This window comes from Pelophylax lessonae, assembly GCF_965119305.1.
Source record: "Pelophylax lessonae genome assembly, chromosome: 10".
NCBI lineage: Eukaryota > Metazoa > Chordata > Amphibia > Anura > Ranidae > Pelophylax > Pelophylax lessonae.
This window is the reverse complement of record NC_138777.1, coordinates 18,091,674-18,110,504: the sequence shown is the minus strand read 5'-3', so window position 1 is coordinate 18,110,504 and position 18,831 is coordinate 18,091,674. Positions and strand designations below refer to the sequence as shown.

Here is an 18,831-nt window from a genome sequence, read left to right as displayed (position 1 = left end):
TTCATATAAAAAAAATGTTAAAAATATTGTTATTTTTGCAAAATTGATGCTCTTTTTTTTGTTTATAGCGCATGATCAAAAAATCGCACAGGTGATCAAATACCACCAAAAGAAAGCTCTGTTTGTGGGAAAAAAAGGACGTCAAATTAGTTTAGGTACAGCGTCGCACGACCGCGCAATTGTCCGTTAAAGTCACGCAGTGCCGAATCGCAAAATACCCCCTGGTCTTTTAGCAGCCAAATCCTCCGGGGCTAAAGTGGATAAAGGAAAAAAAAAAAACAGTTTTTCTCTTTCGTTCATTGATGGACACAGCTCCTGATATTCTTAACCATTGGGTTATACTGCCCCCTACAGGAGTTGGGCACTAGGCAGAAAAAAAGTCTGGCTATGCCTATAGGCAGTCCCAGGGGATATACTCCCTCTCTCTGCTATAGGTACTCAGTTTTTTTCTGCCCGGTTAGGAGTAAGGACCTAGTTCCTTGCTGGTATCTCTGATCCTGGCACATTTTTTCTTTTTAGATAGAAATTTTTTTTCTCCTGGATTTTTCCTGTGAGATCTACAATCAACTGCCGGACTGGGCGACGGGCTGGCTAATGTAAATCCAGTGGTCACCCCAGTCTGGTCAGTGAGCGCACACAGACCTCCGCTCCAGCTCGGCCGCGACTTAGCCCCACCGGATGGGGGCTGGCCTGCGAGTTAAACGCCTTGCGAGGTGGCATGTAATGATTGGTAACTGCAATATATGACATTTTGGGTTTAATACTGCTTTAAATGTATTTTTCAACATGTATAAGTACCTAAATGGGGTACCAACCTCTGTCATTCCTTGTACGGTAGCACTTATACTAGGAGAGGGTCAACTGGAGGCAATCAGAATCTGCTACAACCAGGAAAATGCTAGCAGGAGGAGAGAGCAGCGTGAGCAAAGGGATCTGCTGCTGCTGTCCAATCACCGGCTGTGGGTGGGGCTGTGACCAAGCCATATTGCTTGGCTGCAGCAGAGAAAAGTCAGGTCGCTGGCTTTGCTCTCTGGAAGGTCTATGCAAGTCTCAGGACTTGGTTGACAGAAATTCCAAGCCATTGACAGGTGGTAAACTAGCTCCTGTATATGTATTTCATCTGCATAAAGTTTAAGGCCATATAAGCGGTGCCAGGTTGTGTGTTTTTATGGTCACAGGTCATCCTCCCTAATGCTGTGTTGTGTATCTGGATCAGCTTGTCCTCTGCGATGTAAAGTAAAAATATCAGATTTGGGAGGAGATGACCTTTCAACAGAACAGAGTTTTTTTTTTTTTGTATAGAAAAGTTGTTTCTTTCTTTTCAGAGAAGAAAGACCAGGATTCCAGTACAAAACAAGCCGATCACATGGATCGCAACCCGTCTCCTCCAACCAGCGAGGATGAAGAGGAGGCGCCGGGAGATTGTATCGGGAACACCGTGTTCAGCAAGCATTGGTTCTTCACCACTCTGACCAAACTTATAGATGTACGTATGTGACTTTGGAGTCTTGTCACATTATTCCCCCTCCTCTGGTTAGATCACTTTCTTTGGACAGTTCTTTTATAATCACTCCCAATGCACATGGTGCACTTCGCCTTGGTGCATGAGACTCTGGCATTTAGCTGCGGGATGGAAGCACAGGTGCTCCATTCATCTCTACTAATGACAATCTACAATGCATCCGGAAAGTATTCACAGCCCTTCACTTTTTCCACATTTTGTTACAGCCTTATTCCAAAATGGATTAAATTATTTTCCTCAAAAATTCTACAAACAATACCCCATAATGACATGAAAGAGGTTTGTTTGAAACCTTTGCAAATTTATTCAAAATAAAAAAGGAAAAAATCCCATGTAGATAAGTATCACAGCCTTTGCTCAATACTTTGGTGAAGCCCCTTTAGCACCAATTACAGCCTCAAGTCTTTTTGAGTATGATGCTACAAGCTTGGCACTCCTATTTTTGGGCAGTTTCTCCCATTCTTCTTTGCAGGACCTCTCAAGCTCCATCAGGTTGGATGGGGAGCGTTGGTGCAGAGCCATTTTCAGATCTCCCCAGAGATGCTCAATTGGCTTCAAGTCTGGGCCATTCAAGGACATTCACAGAGTTGTCCCATAACCACTCCTTTGTTATCTTGGCTGTGTGCTTAGGGTCGTTGTCCTGTTGGAAGATGAGCATTCTCCCCAGTCTGAGGTCCAGAGCACCCTGGAGCAGGTTTTTTTTTTGTTTATCAAGGATGTCTCTGTATATTGCTGCATTCATCTTTCCCTCGATCCTCACTAGTCTCCCAGTTCCTGCCGCTGAAAAACCTCCCCACAGCATGATGCTGCCACCGCCATGCTTCACTGTAGGGATGGTATTGGCCAGGTGATGAGCAGTGCCTGGTTTCCTCCAGACATGACGCTTGCTATTCAGGCCAGAGAGTTCAGTCTTTGTTTTATCAGACCAGAAAATTTTGTTTCTCATGGTCTGAGAGTCCTTCGGGTGCCTTTTTGGCAAACTCCAGGCGGGCTGTCATGTGCCTTTTACTGAGGAGTGGCTTCCTTCTGGCCACTCTACCACAAAGGCCTGATTGGTGGAGTGCTGCAGAGATGGTTGACAAAACTCCAGCGTTTCTCTGTGGAGACAGGAGAACCTTCCAGAAAACAAGAGTGACCATCGGGTTCTTGGTCACCTCCCTGACAAAGGCCTTTCTCCCTGTATCACTCAGTTTGGCCGGGGCGGCCTGCTCGAGGAAGGGTCCTGGTGGTTCCAAACTTCTTCCATTTAAGGATGATAGAGCCCATTGGGACCTTCAATGCTGCAGAAATGTTTCTGTACCCTTCCCCAGATCTGTGTCTCGATACAATTCTGTCTCGGAGATCTACAGACAATTCCTTGGACTTCATGGCTTAGTTTGTGCTCTGACATGCACTATTAACTGTGGGACCTTTTCTATACCTGTGTGTGCCTTTCCAAACAGTGTCCAATCAGCTGAATTTACCACAGGTGGACTCCAATCAAGTTGTAGAAACATCTCAAAGATGATCAGTGGAAATAGGATGCACCTGAGCTCAATTTTGAGTGTCATGGCAAAGGCTGTGAATACTTATGTACATGGGATTTGTTTGTTTTTTATTTTTATCAAATTTGCAAAGATTTCAAACCAATTTCTTTCACGTTGTCATTATGGGGTATTGATTGTAGAATTTTGAGGAAAATAATGAATTTAACCCATTTTGGAATAAGGCTTTAACAGAACAAAATGTGGAAAAAGTGAAGCTCCTCGAATACTTTTTGGATTCGCTGTATAACAGGCCTGACAGCTGCTGCATCTGAATGGTGCACCTAATGGAATGTTTAGAGCAGTAGGAGCCCAGGGACGGATGCCCAGAACGCACACTGCAATCCAGGCATCTCTCCCAAGGCACATACTACCCAAAACATTTGTACCACTAGATGCATCGTCCAGCTGCAGCAGCTGTCAGCCTCCTGTAGAGTTTGATGAGCTTCCAGCAGTACGGCTGCATAGAACACCTGTGCATTCCCCCTCCTGCTAAATGTACATGTGCATGGGACCTTAGCGTTATAATTACCGCCCACATATGGGACAACTCTAACTTGCCTTCAATCTAGTAATTCCCCTGCAGTACTTCTTTTCCACCACTAGATGTCCTTAGTCTACTGGGTTTTATGAAGTCAACAGGAAAGATTGAGGACATGCTGTGAGTGCAGAGTGTAATGGGTCTACCTCCAGAGGGGGTGTCCCCATGATGTCGTGAGCTTATTGCATAGATGCAGAAAGTGGCACTGACATCATTGCATCACATAGGACCTCCCACTGTTGGAGAAAAACAGAAGAAGAGGATGACCCTTGTTACCTGCCAGTGTATGTATGTGTGTGTATACATATGTATGTGTGTGTGTATACATATGTATGTGTGTGTGTATACATATGTATGTGTGTGTATACATATGTGCGTGTGTGTTATATATATATGTGTGTGTGTGTGTGTGTGTGTGTTTATATATATATATATATATATATATATATATATATATATATATATATATATATATATAAACACGCACACACTGGCAGGTAGCGACAGTATAATATATAGTGTGTGTGTGTGTGTGTATATATATATATATATATATACATACACACACACATTTACATATATATATATATATATATATATATATATATATATATATATATATATATATATATATATATGTGTGTGTATCTATATATATATATATAAACACACACTGGCAGGTAGCGACAGAGTATATATATATATATATATATATATATATTAAACAAATGGGGCCTTGTGGGCGGAGCCTGGATTTGGATTTTAAACATCTGTCATTGCTGACATTAGAAACAGAACATCATTTTTGATATTTCAGACAGAACAGCTACCTGCAGTTATATTGTGATACCACACGCCTGCTGAAAGATGAAATCAGGCTTGCCGTTGCGTGAGTCTGACCTGTATGATGATGGTGGGGGGGGGGGGTACATAGATGGGCTTAGAAGAGAGGAAGCTCCAGATGGTGCGTCCCAGGTGTAGTGATGTTCTCTGGTAGTGTAAGGAGGAGGTGGGGTGGTGGCGCAGAGTCTGCAGAATTGCGCCTTTTGGTTGTTAAAACGGTTCTTGCCCCTTTCATGGTATTCGAAATAAGGATTTTGGGAGATTTGGTGTTTTAGGTCGATGGCAGACACTGAACAGTGGGGAAAGGGAAGGGGGGGGGGGTTGGTAGGGGGGAATTGGAGCTGGGTGGGGCCCTGGGTCAATGTGAGGCTAATATTTTCATGTTTGGTTGATTGGAATTTACCTTTCTATTCCACCCAGACTGTTACTGCAAATAAAGATAAACCGGGGGATGGCAAGGAGGAGGAGACCAGCGTGGATCTGGAGGAAGACATGGAGAACGACATCTGTAAAGTCTGGGACATGTCAATGAACGAGGTAATGTTGGGACCCCGGTGTCAGATCAGGGGGGCCAACTAAAGGGGTGTGGGTTTTACTGACGTGTGTAAAATGTTGCAGACGCCCATCTATATTTACCAATGGAAATGTCTATCTCTGTCCATATGGTATTTCTTTCCTTTTCCTTTTCCTTTTTCTCTCTCTCTGTTTACTGTTTGTCTATTCATTCTCTCTAATATCTCTCCCTCTCTTCCTGCCTATCTATCTATCTATCTATCTATCTATCTATCTATCTATCTATCTATCTATCTATCTATCTATCTATCTATCTATCTATCTATCTATCTATCTATCTATCTATCTATCTATCTATCTATCTATCTATCTATCTATCTGTGTAGTCATCTCTCTATCTATCTATCTATCTATCTATCTATCTATCTATCTATCTATCTATCTATCTATCTATCTATCTATCTGTGTAGTCATCTCTCTATCCATCTTCCTTGCTCCCTAATATCGATCTACCTTGTTCGCTACTTATCTCTCTTCCCCCGTTTTTCCCCTCTTCTCCCCTCCTTTTCCATCTCCTCTCCCCCTTTTCATCTCTTCCCCCCCCTTTTCATCTCTTCTCCCCCCCCCTTTTCCTCTCTTCTCCCCCCCCCCCCTTTTCCTCTCTTCCCCCCCCCCCTTTTCCTCTCTTCCCCCCCCCCTTTTCCTCTCTTCTCCCCCCCCCTTTTCCTCTCTTCTCCCCCCCCCTTTTCCTCTCTTCTCCCCCCCCCTTTTCCTCTCCTCTCCCCCCCTTTCCTTTTCTCTCCCCCCCTTTTTTTCATCTTTCTCTACCCCCCTTTTTTTTCATCTTTCTCTACCCCCCTTTTTTTCCTCTTTCTCCCCCCCCCCTTTTTACCTCTTTCTCCCCCCCCCCTTTTTACCTCTTTCTCCCCCCCCCTTTTTACCTCTTTCTCCCCCCCCCTTTTTACCTCTTTCTCCCCCCCCCCTTTTTACCTCTTTCTCCCCCCCCCCCCCTTTTTACCTCTTTCTCCCCCCCCCCCTTTTTACCTCTCTTTCTCCCCCCCCCCCCTTTTTCCTCTATTTCTCCCTCTTTTTCTCCCCCCTCCTCATTTCCTCCACCTTGCTCTGAGTGTGATGCTTTGGGCAATGTTCTGCTGGGAAACCTTGGCTCCTGCCATTCATGTGGATGTTACTTTGACACATGCCACCTACATTGTTGGTGACCAAGTACACCCCTCATGGAAACAGGATAACGTGCCCTGCCACACTGCAAAAATGGGGTTCAAGAATGGTTTGAGCAATACAACAATGAGTTTAGAGGTATTGATTCGACCTCCATCCAGATCTCAATCCATTGAGCATCTGTGGGATGTGCTGGAAAAACAAGTCTGATCCATGGAGGCCCCACCTTCCAACTTACAGGACCTAAAGGATCTGCTACTGATTGTTTGGTGCCAGATACCACATCATAGCTTTAGAGGTTTAGTGGAGCCCATGCCTTTATGGATCAGGGCTGTTTTGGTGGTAAAACAGGGGCCTACCCAATATTAGGGGTGTGGTCATAAAGTTATGCCTGATCTTTCAGGTTGAGGTCAGGACTCTGTGCAGGCCAGTTAAGTTCCTCCACCCCAAACTCGCTCATCCATGTCTTTCTGGACCTTGCTTTGTGGACTGGTGTGCAGTCACGTTGGAACAGGAAGGGGCCACCCCCAAACTGTTCCCACAAAGTTGGGAGCATTAAGTTGTCGAAAATGTCTTGTTATGCTGACGCCTTAGGCGTTTCCTCCACTGGAGGTAAGGGGCCAAGCCCAACCCCTGAAATACAACCCCACCCCAAAATCCTCCCTCCACCAAATGATTTGGACCAGTGCACAAAGCAAAGTCCATAAAGGCATGGATTAATGAGTTTGGGGTGGAGGAACATAACTGTCCTGACCTCAACCCAATAGAACACCTTTGGGATGAATTAGAGTGCAGACTGTGAGCCAGGCCTTCTCGTCCAACATCAGTGCCTGACCTCACGAATGCACTTCTGGAAGAATGGTTAAACATTCCCATAGATACACTCCTAAACCTTGTGGACAGCCTTCCCAGAAGAGTTGAAGCTGTTATAGCTGGAAAGGGTGAGCCAACTCAATATTGAACCCTACGGACTAAGACTGGGATGCCATTAAAAAGTTAATGTGCGTGTAAAGGCAGGTGTCCCAATACTTTTAGTAATATTGTATGTGTGTACACACACACACACTCTTTGAAAACACATCAGATCTCAATGGGGAAAAATCTTATGCTGGATATCTATACTGGTATGGATTGAGTAATGTGTTAGGATCTATACTGGTATTGATTGGGTAATGTGTTAGGATCTATACTGGTATGGACTGGGTAATGTGTTAGGATCTATACTGGTATGGATTGGGTAATGTGTTAGGATCTATACTGGTATGGACTGGGTAATGTGTTAGGATCTATACTGGTATGGACTGGGTAATGTGTTAGGATCTATACTGGTATGGATTGGGTAATGTGTTAGGATCTATACTGGTATGGACTGGGTAATGTGTTAGGAAGGAAAGGATGTCACATCGTTTGATGGAAATGAAAATTATCACCCTACAGAGGGCTGAATTTAAAGACATCCCAAAGATTAAAGTGAAAAAATGATGCAGCAGGCTATTCCATTTTGCTGAAATTTCATTGCAGCAACTCAAAATGGTCCTCAGTAGTTTGTATGGCCCCCATGTGCTTGTATGAATGCATGACAATGTCGGGGGATGCTCCTTTTGAGACGACGGATGGTGTCCTGGGGTATTTCCTCCCAGATCTGGACCAGGGCATCACTGAGCTCCTGAACTCACTGAGGTGCAACCTGGTGGCGTTGGATGGACCAAAACATAATGTCCCAGAGCTATTCTTTGAGATTTAGGTCAGGCGATTCAGTGGCATAAATTCCTGCATCCTCCAGGAACTGGCTTCATACTCTCACCACATGAGGCCGGGCATTGTTCTGCACCAGGAGGAACCCAGGACCCACTGCACCAGCAAAGGATCTGACGATGGGTCCAAGGATTTCATCCTGATACCTAGTGGCAGTCAGGGTGCCATTGTCTAGCCTGTAGAGGTCTGTGTGTCCCTCCATGGAGATGTCTCCCCAGACCAACACTGACCCACCACCAAACCGCTCATGCTGAACAATGTTACAGGCAGCATAAAGTTCTCCATGGCTTCTCCAGACCCTTTCACGTCTGTCACATGTGCTCAGGGTGAACCTGCTCTCATCTGTGAAAAGCACAGGGCGCCAGTGGTGGAGCTGCCAATTCTGGTGTTCAATGGCCAATGCCAATCAAGCTCCATGGTGCCGGGCAGTGAGCACAATGCCCACTAGAGGATGTCAGGCCCTCAGGCCACCCTCATAAAGTTCGTTTCTGATTGATCAGAGAAATTCACACCAGTGGCCTGCTGGAGGTCATTTTGTAGGGCTCTATCAGTGCTCATCCTGTTCCTCGTTGTACAAAGAAGCAGATACCGGTCCTACTGATGGGTTAAGGACATTCTACGCCCTGTCCAGCTCTCCTAGAGTAACTGCCTGTCTCCTGGAATTTCTTTCATGCTCTTGAGACTGTGCTGGGAGACACAGCAAACCTGGCAATGGCACGTATTGATGTGTCATCCTGGAGGAGTTGGACTGCCTGTGCAACCTCTATAGCAGGGATCCTCAAACTACGGCCCTCCAGCTGTTGCGAAACTACACGTCCAATGAGGCATTGTAGAACTCTGACATTCACAGACATGACTAGGCATGATGGGAATTGTAGTTCCTGAACAACTGGGGGGCCATAGTTTGAAGACCCCTGCTCTATAGGTTCCAGGTATTACCTCATACTACCAGTAGTGACCCTGACCCTAGCCTAATGCAAAACTAGTGAAAAACAGTCAGAAAAGATGAGTAGGGAAAAAAATGTAATTTGCCTCCGTCTGTAAAACCATTTCTATTTTGGAGATTGTCTCATTGTTGCCCATCTATTGCACCTGTTTTTAATTTCATTACCACCAAAGAAGCTGAAACTAATTAACAACCCCCTCTGCTACTTAACTGACTAGATTAATATCCCAGGAGTTTAATGGACTTGATGCTATACCCTCAATAAAAAGTGTTCCTTTAAGTTTTTTGAACTGTGTGTGTGTGTGTGTGTGTGTGTGTGTGTGTGTGTGTGTGTGTGTGTGTATGTATGTATGTGTATATATATTAATATAATATGTGTGTGTGTGTATGTATGTGTATATATATTAATATAATATGTGTGTGTGTGTATGTGTATATATTAATATAATGTGTGTGTGTGTGTGTGTGTGTATATATATATATATATATATATATATATATATATATATATATATATATATATATATATATATATATATATATTGTGTGTGTGTTTGTGTGTGTGTAATAAATATATATATGTGTGTCTACACATTATTTTTTATAGATATACATACATACACACACAACTCTTGCTATCTAAACTTAATCTCTCTCTGTCTTGCATTCTTGCATGTATCACACAACCTAAATAACTGCATTGAGGATCATAAGGTGAATTATGTTGATTTTCCTAAATGTCTAGAATAGCCGGAATGAATAGCGGGATTGTATTACTGGAGTTCCGCTTTGTATCATCCTCATAAATGGACGTTCATACAGATAAGTGGTGCGGTGACTCCGTAGTTTGTACATCACGGTGCAGAGTACATGTATCCCATCTTCTTTATTTGTTTGCTTCTCATTCTTTTTAGCTGTAATATTCTCCATTGGGTTTATTTTTTCCTGCTGGGCGTTATGTATGCAGTTTTGTTTTTACCATCTTGAATGGTACAGCACCATTCCACCCCTGACAGATGATATTTTTTTTTATTTGGCATTATTAAAGGTCGGGCGTCTAGTTTCAGATAATTCCCCATGGGAAAGTTCTTGTCTAAATATCTGGAAATGTCAGATTCAGATTAACCTTTTAAGTTTGAATGTTGGTTATATTGTTTTTTGGGATCTGACGGGACACACAAATAAAAGTTCTTAGGGGTGGGAGGGATGGGGGGGTTGACATGGAGCTATTGTGTTCTCCTTGTGGGGAGAGCCGTCCCAGCTGGGAGAACACGTTGATTATTGCTATTGGCTATAGCCACTGGCAAAAAACACATAAAAATACCTGACAAGTTGGTTGTACCCAAGTTGATCTATTGATCAGTCTGCCCATACATGGCTCGAATCTTGGCTGGTACCTGCTGAACATGCCGAGATCTGAACAGTCTATGGCTGGCTCAAAGTGTAACTTCAATCAATATTAACAATTTTTAATCCTTTTGATGCCAACATTAGTAGATGGATAGGAAAGTTTTTTTTATCACTTTTACTCGTTTTAAACTTTTTTCCTTTTATTCAGAAGTTTTGAGAATGACACAAATATTAATCTTCACAAAGTCTGCTGCCTCAGAGTTTTTAGATCTTTTTGTCAAGATGTTACTATGGTATACTGAAGTATAATTACAAGCATTTCATAAGTTAAAGGCTTTTGTTGACGATTACATTAAAGTGGAGTTCCGGCCTCAAAATCGATTTTGGGCCACCTGAAAAAGAAATGGATGCTCCCAATTTTTTTTTTTTTTTGGCCGCTTACCTTGATATTGGAGAAAATATACTCACCTTCCTTCCACTTCCTCCCTCTGTGGCCGCGGCCCCCGCCGTCACTTCCGGTTTGCGATGACTCCTAGGAGCTGAACGCCATCGCTCCCAGGAGTCCATGCGCCTGCACTGGCCCCGCTTGTCACTTCCGGTGCAGGCATGGCATTCCCTGCTAAACAGCTTCTGGGCATGGTGGGAAGCTGTGCAGGGATGCCGCGCCTGCACCGGAAGTGACGAGCAGGGCCGGTGCAGTGCATTGTGGGACTCCGAAGAGGCCAGCGGCACTTCCGGTTTGCGATGACTCCTGGGAGCTGAACGCCATCGCTCCCAGGAATCAATGCACCTGCACTGGCTCCGCTCGTCACTTTCGGTGCAGGCACGGCATTCCCTGCTAAACAGCTTCTGGGCATGCCCAGAAGCTGTGCAGGGATGCCATGCCTGCACCGGTAGTGACGAGCTGGGCCGGTGCAGTGCATTGTGGGACTCTGACGTCACCGAAGAGGCCGCAGAAGTGGACGCGCTGTCTTCAGCTGCCCACACCTGAGATGGCAGCGCTGAAGAAGAACTTTTCAAGGTAAGTATTTCTTCTTACAGGTAAGTGCGACCCGAGACAGTTCAGAGGCTATCCATTGTGGAATGTACTAGCCCTGACTGTCCCAGGGGACCCCCGAGGCCGGAACTCCGCTTTAAGTTTGTGCAAAGAGTCAAAATTTGCAGTGTTGACCCTTTTCCACGATATCTGCAATTCCCCCTGGCATGCTGTGTTTTTTTTTTTTTCACATGCCTCTTGAGGATTGACCACAAGTTCTCAATGGGCTGAAGGTCTGGGGAGTTTTCCTGGCCATGGACCAAAAAATAAAAACTGAAGCAGCAGACTTTGTGAAAATTAATATTTGTGTAATTCTCAAAACTTTTGGCCACGGCTGTACATCCTACATGCCTCCAGGAGGAAAGGAGGGAGATCATGCATGAGCCAAGGGCAGATGGATTGCAGGAAGTAAATGCTGCAAACATCACCCCCACTTACTCAAGATAGGCACCGTCAGAAATTCTAGGTGTTTTTCAAAGTTATTTCATAACAAAATAAAGCATGCAGACATGGATGGATAAATAAATTTGCTTTGAATGTCAAAAATGAATTAAATAGCATTTATGGTTTGTGGTGCTCAGGTGCAGTGTAGTTCCACTTTAAGGGAGCCTAAAGGCTAAGCAGCTGGCCACTGCTCACATGCCGCAGCAAATTTAACGTGACATGCTGAATTGACAGGTTTCACCAGACCTGCCAGACTTGGCCTTTCAAGTCAATTGGGCAGCCGGTAACCACGGGCCAAATGCTTGGCTCACAGATATATTTAACCCCGCCCCCCAAAAAAAGGAATTTAGGAAGCAGCAGGCTCACCACCTGAACACCTGACAGTGGCTGTTCTGCTAATTTCTAAACAGTAGTCTACTGTGGATCACTTTTCAGAGTACAGGATAGTGTGAACCTAGCCTTGGGTCTCTTTCTCACATGCATACTTACACATACAAGGGCCAGTATAGACAGGAGCCAATTAACCTCCCAGCATGTCTGTGGAGTGTAAGGGTCCTTTCACACGGGGCGGACTGTTTTTTGATCCGCTCCGGCACTTTTTTTTTTTTTTTTTTACGGACACGGATGACACTTGTGTCATCCGGTCCGTATGTCCGTTTATCATCCCATCCGTTTGCGTCAATGGGATTGCGGATGTCAGCAGATGACACCGCTGACATCCGTTTTTGCGTCTGTTCCGTTTTTTTAAACGGAAGAAAAATAGGGTTCTGTTCCGTTCCAAAAAACGGAACTGATCGGAAAGGACGCAAATCGGATGTCAGTGGATGGTCATCTGCTGAAATCCGCAATCCCGTTGACATGCATTCTGTCCGTTTTTCATCTGCAAAAAAATGGGATGAAAAACTGACATACGGACCGCCCGTGTGCAAGGACCCTAAGAGGAAATCCATCCAAAAACATGCAAACTCCATGTGGTCCTAGCAGGGTTTTGATCCGGGGACTCCAGTGCTGCAAGACGGATGTGCCAACCCCTAAGTTACTGTGTATATTGGACCATGAAGTACATTTATATTCATGAAGGAAGGGGAGAGGGCTGTATGACTTTAGGAAAATGTGGGATGCTTTTAGTATGTTTTATTACGTGTAATAAAAGGTTATTTTTATTTTATGTGTTTGGTAGCGGGATATCATCATCTCGGTTTTGTTTGAATCGTGCTGGGATGTAGCGATTGGTAAATCCTGTAGTGATTGCATTGTAACAATACACCTTTACACTCAGCAAACATGATCTCCCATTTCCTGGCAGGGGTGAAGGATACGAGAGTTTATCATTATGGGACATTACAACATCCCATGGCGTCCTTTGTTTACCTTCCTATATGCACTTTGGTTGCCCAAGCTGCAGTTTTCAAAATGTCATGTTGTCCTGTTCAATCCCGGAACCCCTCTCTGCTGGATCCGTGTTTGTGAATGTCTTGGAAACGCACGCCTACTGATATAACCCCCCCCCCCCTCATACACGTGCTTTTAGGGCAGGGGTCTTCAAACTATGGCCCTCCAGTTGTGCAGGAACTACAATTCCCATCATGCCTAGTCATGGCTGTGAATGTCAGAGTTTTACAATGCCTCATGGGATGTGTAGTTCCGCAACAGCTGGAGGGCCGTAGTTTGAGGATCCCTGGTTTAGAGAGATGTCTTGTCATCTGATCCCCCACCCTACAGTCTTTCTCTATCAGTGCCGGTTCACATTTGTGCGATTGCGGAGATCGCATGTAATTCGGAGCGTACTGCTCCTAAATTACATGTGATCTCATGTGCGGTGCGAATTTCAGCCATACACTTTGCACCGGAACCTGCAATAAACACGCACATCGGGCATTTTTTCATCCGCAGCAGAATCGGATCACATGGGGGTTCACACTAGTGCGATCCGATTCTGTGCGAACTTGCAGATCGCAAATGGGGGTGTCGTTAACTTTTGACACCCCCTGCGTATCACATATGGCAGTGTGAACTGCCAGAGGTGTGGATGCGATGCGGGATCACGCTGCATATTCGCAGCGTTCCTGCATGGCACAAATATGAACCGGGACTCAAACCTTGGCATTTCTGCACTATTTGTTTATTACAGATATTTATATAACACCAACAATTGTGCTTTACATATTGTACATTCAGTCCCTGCGCTCAAGGAGCTTACAATCTAAGGTCTCTAACTCACATTCATGTACCTACTCATGTCTTTGGAGTGTGTGATCTGATGTGTGGGTAAATGATAGTGAGCTAGACCGTTCTGGTGAATCCATCAAGTCTATAACATTTAGGTAATGATGAGTCCCATCAAAAATACAAAACGAAAACTGTGCTAATTAACCGAAAATCGGACGTTGTGTTGAAGTACGATAAAAATTAAAAAAATTTATAGCCAGCACATCCAGATTTTGTTGTCCGAAAATTCGTAATCGGCTGTTGAAAGTACTATACCAGGGGTCTCCAAACTACGGCCCTCCAGTTGTTTGGGAACTACAATTCCCATCATGCCTAGTCATGTCTGGGAATGTCAGTTTTACAATGCCTCATGGGACTTGTAGTCCAGCAACAGCTGGAGGACCTTAATTTAGAGATCCCTGCACTATACTAATGATCCAAAAATCGGCAGATCGTTGGTCGGACTAAATGTAACTTCCAATTTTTGTATTGTGTGTACGGGCCTTTACACAGACAGACAGACGTCCGTCCATCCATCCGTACACACGATACGAAAATCGCAACTTAAATTTAATCCGACCAACGATCTGCCGATTTTTGGATCAATAGTATAGTGCTTTCGACAGCCGATTTACAAATTTTCGGACGAAAAAATCTGGATGTGCTGGCTATAAAATTTTTACATTTTTATCGTACGTCAACACAACGTCTGATTTTCGTTTAATTAGTACAGTTTTTCGTCCGAAAAAAATCGCAAGAGCAAGACTAGGCATGCTCAGAAACGTAAGAACACATACAAAACAATTCAACACATGACATCACTTTTGAAGTAGAATTCTGTCGTATGGGAATCTTCGTATGAAAAGAACCTCTTCACTTTCCATATGAGACCAGCATGCAATAAAAATCGGACGCAAGATCGTTCGATAATCTGATCGTGTGTACGAGGCTTTAGTATTGAACACGTCACCATCTAAAGGCGCTATTGACATGAAATGTTCACCACATGTCGGTAACCTCCCATGCAATCCATACATACAAAGAAACCAAAACATAATTTCAGAAATGAAGTTATGTGTAATAAAATGGAATGACACAGGGAAAAAGTATTGAACGCGCTAACTGAAATGTATTTATTACTTAGTACAAAATTCTTTGTTGGTAATGGCCGCTTCAAGATGCCTCCTGTATGGAGAAACGAGTCCCATGCGTTGCTCAGGTGTGATTTTGGCCCATTCTTCCAGTCTTCAAATCTTGAAGGTTCCCTGGGTCTCTTCTCTGAACTCTGATCTTTAGTTCTTTCCATAGATTTTCTATTGGATTAAGTCAGGTGATTGGCTGGGCACTTCTAGCAGTTTTATTTTCTTTCTTTGAAACCAATTGAGAGTTTCCTTGGCTTTGTGTTTGGGGTCATTGTCCTGCTGAAATGTCCTCCCTCGTTTTATCTTCATCATCCTGGTAGATGGCAGCAGATTTTTTTTATCAAGAATGCCTTGGTACATTTTTCCATTCATCCTTCCTTCAATGGTATGAATTTTGCCAGTACCGTATGCAGTAAAACAGCCCCGCCCACACCATGATGTTCTCACCTCCAAACCTCACTGTTGGTATGGGGGTGTATTTGGGGTGATGTTCCATTTGACCTCCAAACATGGTGTGTATTATGGCATCCAAAGGGTTCAATGTTGGTCTCATCTGATCAGACTATATTCTCCCAGTATTTCACAGGCTTGTCTAAATGTTGTGCAGCAAACTTTAAACGAGCTTCAACATGCTTTTTCTTCAGCAATTGAGTCCTGCGTGGTGAGTGTGCATACAGGACATATAAAAAAAAAAAAAAATACTTATTATTATCTTGAAATAATTGTACCTGCTAATTCCAGGTCTTTCTGAAGCTCTCCACAAGTGGTCCTTGGCTCTTGGACAACTCTTCAGATTCTTTTTACTCCTCTGTCAGAAATCTTGTGAGGAGCACCTGGTCGTGGCGAGTTTATGGTGAAATGATGTTCTTTCTACTTCAGGATTGTGGCCCCAACAGTGCTCACTGGCACATTCAGAAGATTAGAAATCCTTCTGTAACCTATGCCATCAGTATGCTTTGCAACAATAAGGTTGTGAAGGTCTTGAGAAAGCTCTTTGCATTTACCCATCATGAGAGGTTTCTTGTGTGATACCTTGGTAATGGGACACTTTTTTTTATAGACCATCAGTTGATTCCGAAAGCAATCCTGCCCCTTGTCAGTGCAACTTAATATCAGCTGGTTCAAATTACTGATCGTTTCAGCTGGTGCCTTGGCTTTCCATGCCTTTTTTGCACCTCCCTTTCTTCATGTGTTCAATACTTTTTCCCTGTTTCATTTCATTTTATTATTATTTTTTTTATATTATATATTTTTATTACATTTTTCAAAAAACATACAAAGTAAATATAAGACAAAACAAAAAATAGGGAAAGAACACAAAAAAAATCTTCTTTCTTTCATTTCTGGCATTTTCAATTATAAAAACATTGCCCCTGAAGAGTGAAGAGAAAAATTGTATGAATTGCCCGGGTTGTTACCGACGTGATGACAATTTCATGTCAATAGCACCTTTAGAAATAGATTTACCTAGAAAAAATGGTGACGTGTTCAATACTTATTCTTATTTTACCTGCCTCATATATAGCAGAAACACATGATTTCCATCTTCCCTTCTGACAGAACGGCGATCTGCTTTTCTCAGGAGCGATCACCGGGTGCCGGCGAACATTGTGTCCGCCGGACCCGCTGATTGGCTCCCGCTGTGTCCAATCGCAGTGGGAGCGGACTGCCCAGCCACAGTATATGTACATGGGGCGGTCCGGAAGCGGTTAAAGGAATGCAAAATAACTGTCACAGTTGCTTGTGCTCTCAACCAAACTGTCAGGCTGGTGTCAAAACTGACCACATGTGGAGCATCATGGCTGCATTATGGCAACTGCAGATCAAACCGAGTCCAAGATGGCAACTTCCTTGGCTATAAAGGATATGAGGGTTTAGCTCCACTTTCATGGAAGTATTAGGTGAAAATAAAAAAAAAAAAACAGTCAGCAGGTCCATGTAAACCATTTTGTTTTCCCCAATCTGCCTCTCCTTTAAAAGAAAGCTCCTAAACCAGCCCTCACAATTTCCTCTCGTCTGCTTGTATTAGGCGAGTGGAAATAAGCTGAGGGCAAGTGTGTGGCCGCATCTGAGGGAGGGGCAGGAGGGGTTGAACGGGAGCCAATTCTCCTCCCAGCCTCCACCCCCTGTCATTCTCTTAGCAGGGCCTGGCATACATGCAAAGAACTAGATGATGTGGGGTGGATCGGGGAGGGGGGGGGAGTTGGGTGGGAGCTGCCAAACCGCTGCCGACTTGCCGACTGGCCTATAGTAAAAGTACACCATTACTTTAACATTTAGCTGCCATAACCCCAGTATTGTTTGTTTTCTTTGACTGTGGCCGGTTCTGCGTCCAAAGTGGGCGGATTACTTTTAGAAGCAGCGGGAGGTAAAAATGCAAAAGGTAAATGAGAGATCTGGGGTCTTTTTGCGGCAAGATCTGGCAGAAATGGTGGCGGGTTCCTGTCAGAAACAGGTTCCCGCTACCCCCCAAAAGGTGCCAAATGTTGCACCAGAAGGAGGGGGGGGAAGGAGAAAAATAAGTGGAGCTTCCACTTTTGGGTGCAACTCCGCTTTAAAGTGGAATTACAGCTTCCGGACTGCCCGCTGCACATTTACTGCGGCAAGCTGGCCCGCCTGTGCGAACCGATGTAGCCGGCCCCATGCATTGACATCGGGAATGCAGATGCATGGGGCCGGCGGCCGCAATTGCCGCTGCGCACCCGCGATCGCTACCGGGCACTCGCGATCGCTCCCCGCTGAGAGAGAAGAACGGTCTGCTGTTGTAAACACATCTGACCGTTCTTCTCTCTGAAATGATCACAGAGCTCCTGTGATCCTTCTATATAGGATCACAGGTCTCTATGGTCATTTCACAAGCACCTCCCCCCACAGTTAGTAAACACTCCCCTAGGCTCACATTTAGCCCTTTGATCAACCCTAGGTTAACCCCCCTCCCTGCCAGTGTCATTAGTACAGTAACAGTGCATATTTTTAGCACTGATTACTGTAGTAATGTCACTGGTCCTCCCAAAAGTGTCATAAATGTCATTTAGGGGTCCAATCTGTCCGCCGCAATCCCCCTAAAAATCGCTATTTGCCGCCATTATTTGTAAAAGAAATGAAATAAAAATGACAAATCTTTCCCCTAGTTTGTAGACACGATAACATTTGCGCAAACCAATCAAAATACGCTTATTGTTTTTTTTTTTTTTTTACCATAAGCATGTAGCAGGTCACAAATTGGCCTAAAAGGATGAAAAATTGTGATTTTTTTTTTTTTTTTTTTTCAGAATGTTATATAGCAGAATGTAAAAAAATTGTTTTTTTTTTTTTTTGTTTTTTTTCTTTCAGAATTGTCGCTTTTTTTTTTTTTTTTTTTTTTTTAAAGCCGCCTGTCATTCTCCCTGATCTAACTGCAGAAGCATACGATCCTGCTATGTAGGATCGTATGTGTCTGTGGTTACATCACAAGCCACACCCCTTTACAGTAAGAAGCACGCCCCTAGGGACACACTTAACCCCTTGATCACTAATAAAGTTAACCCCTTATTGCGATTTTTTTTTTTTTTTTTTTTACCAAACATGTAGCAGAAAACAAATTGGCCTAAAATGTTAAAAAATTTTGATTTTTACATTTTTTTTTGGGAATTTCATATAAAAAAATGTGAAAAATATTGTTATTTTTTCAAAATTGTTGCTCTTTTTTTGTTTATAGCGCAAAAAATAAAAATCGCACAGGTGATCAAATACCACCAAAAGAAAGCTCTGTTTGTGGGGAAAAAAAAGGACGTCAATTTAATTTGGGTACAGCATCGCACGACTGCACAATTGTCCGTTAAACTCACGC

General features: G+C 43.7%; 1 protein-coding gene across 1 annotated transcript in view; it reads left to right on the top strand.

Moving 5' to 3' along the window:
• The window catches only part of SAAL1 (serum amyloid A like 1), a 112,776-nt gene that overhangs the window by 68,037 nt on the left and 25,908 nt on the right, over positions 1-18,831 (top strand). Inside the window, exons 2-3 of the mRNA XM_082270871.1 lie at positions 1,326-1,486; positions 4,850-4,966. Of these exons, the coding sequence (XP_082126997.1) occupies positions 1,326-1,486; positions 4,850-4,966 (278 nt within the window). The remainder of the gene's footprint in view (positions 1-1,325; positions 1,487-4,849; positions 4,967-18,831) is intronic.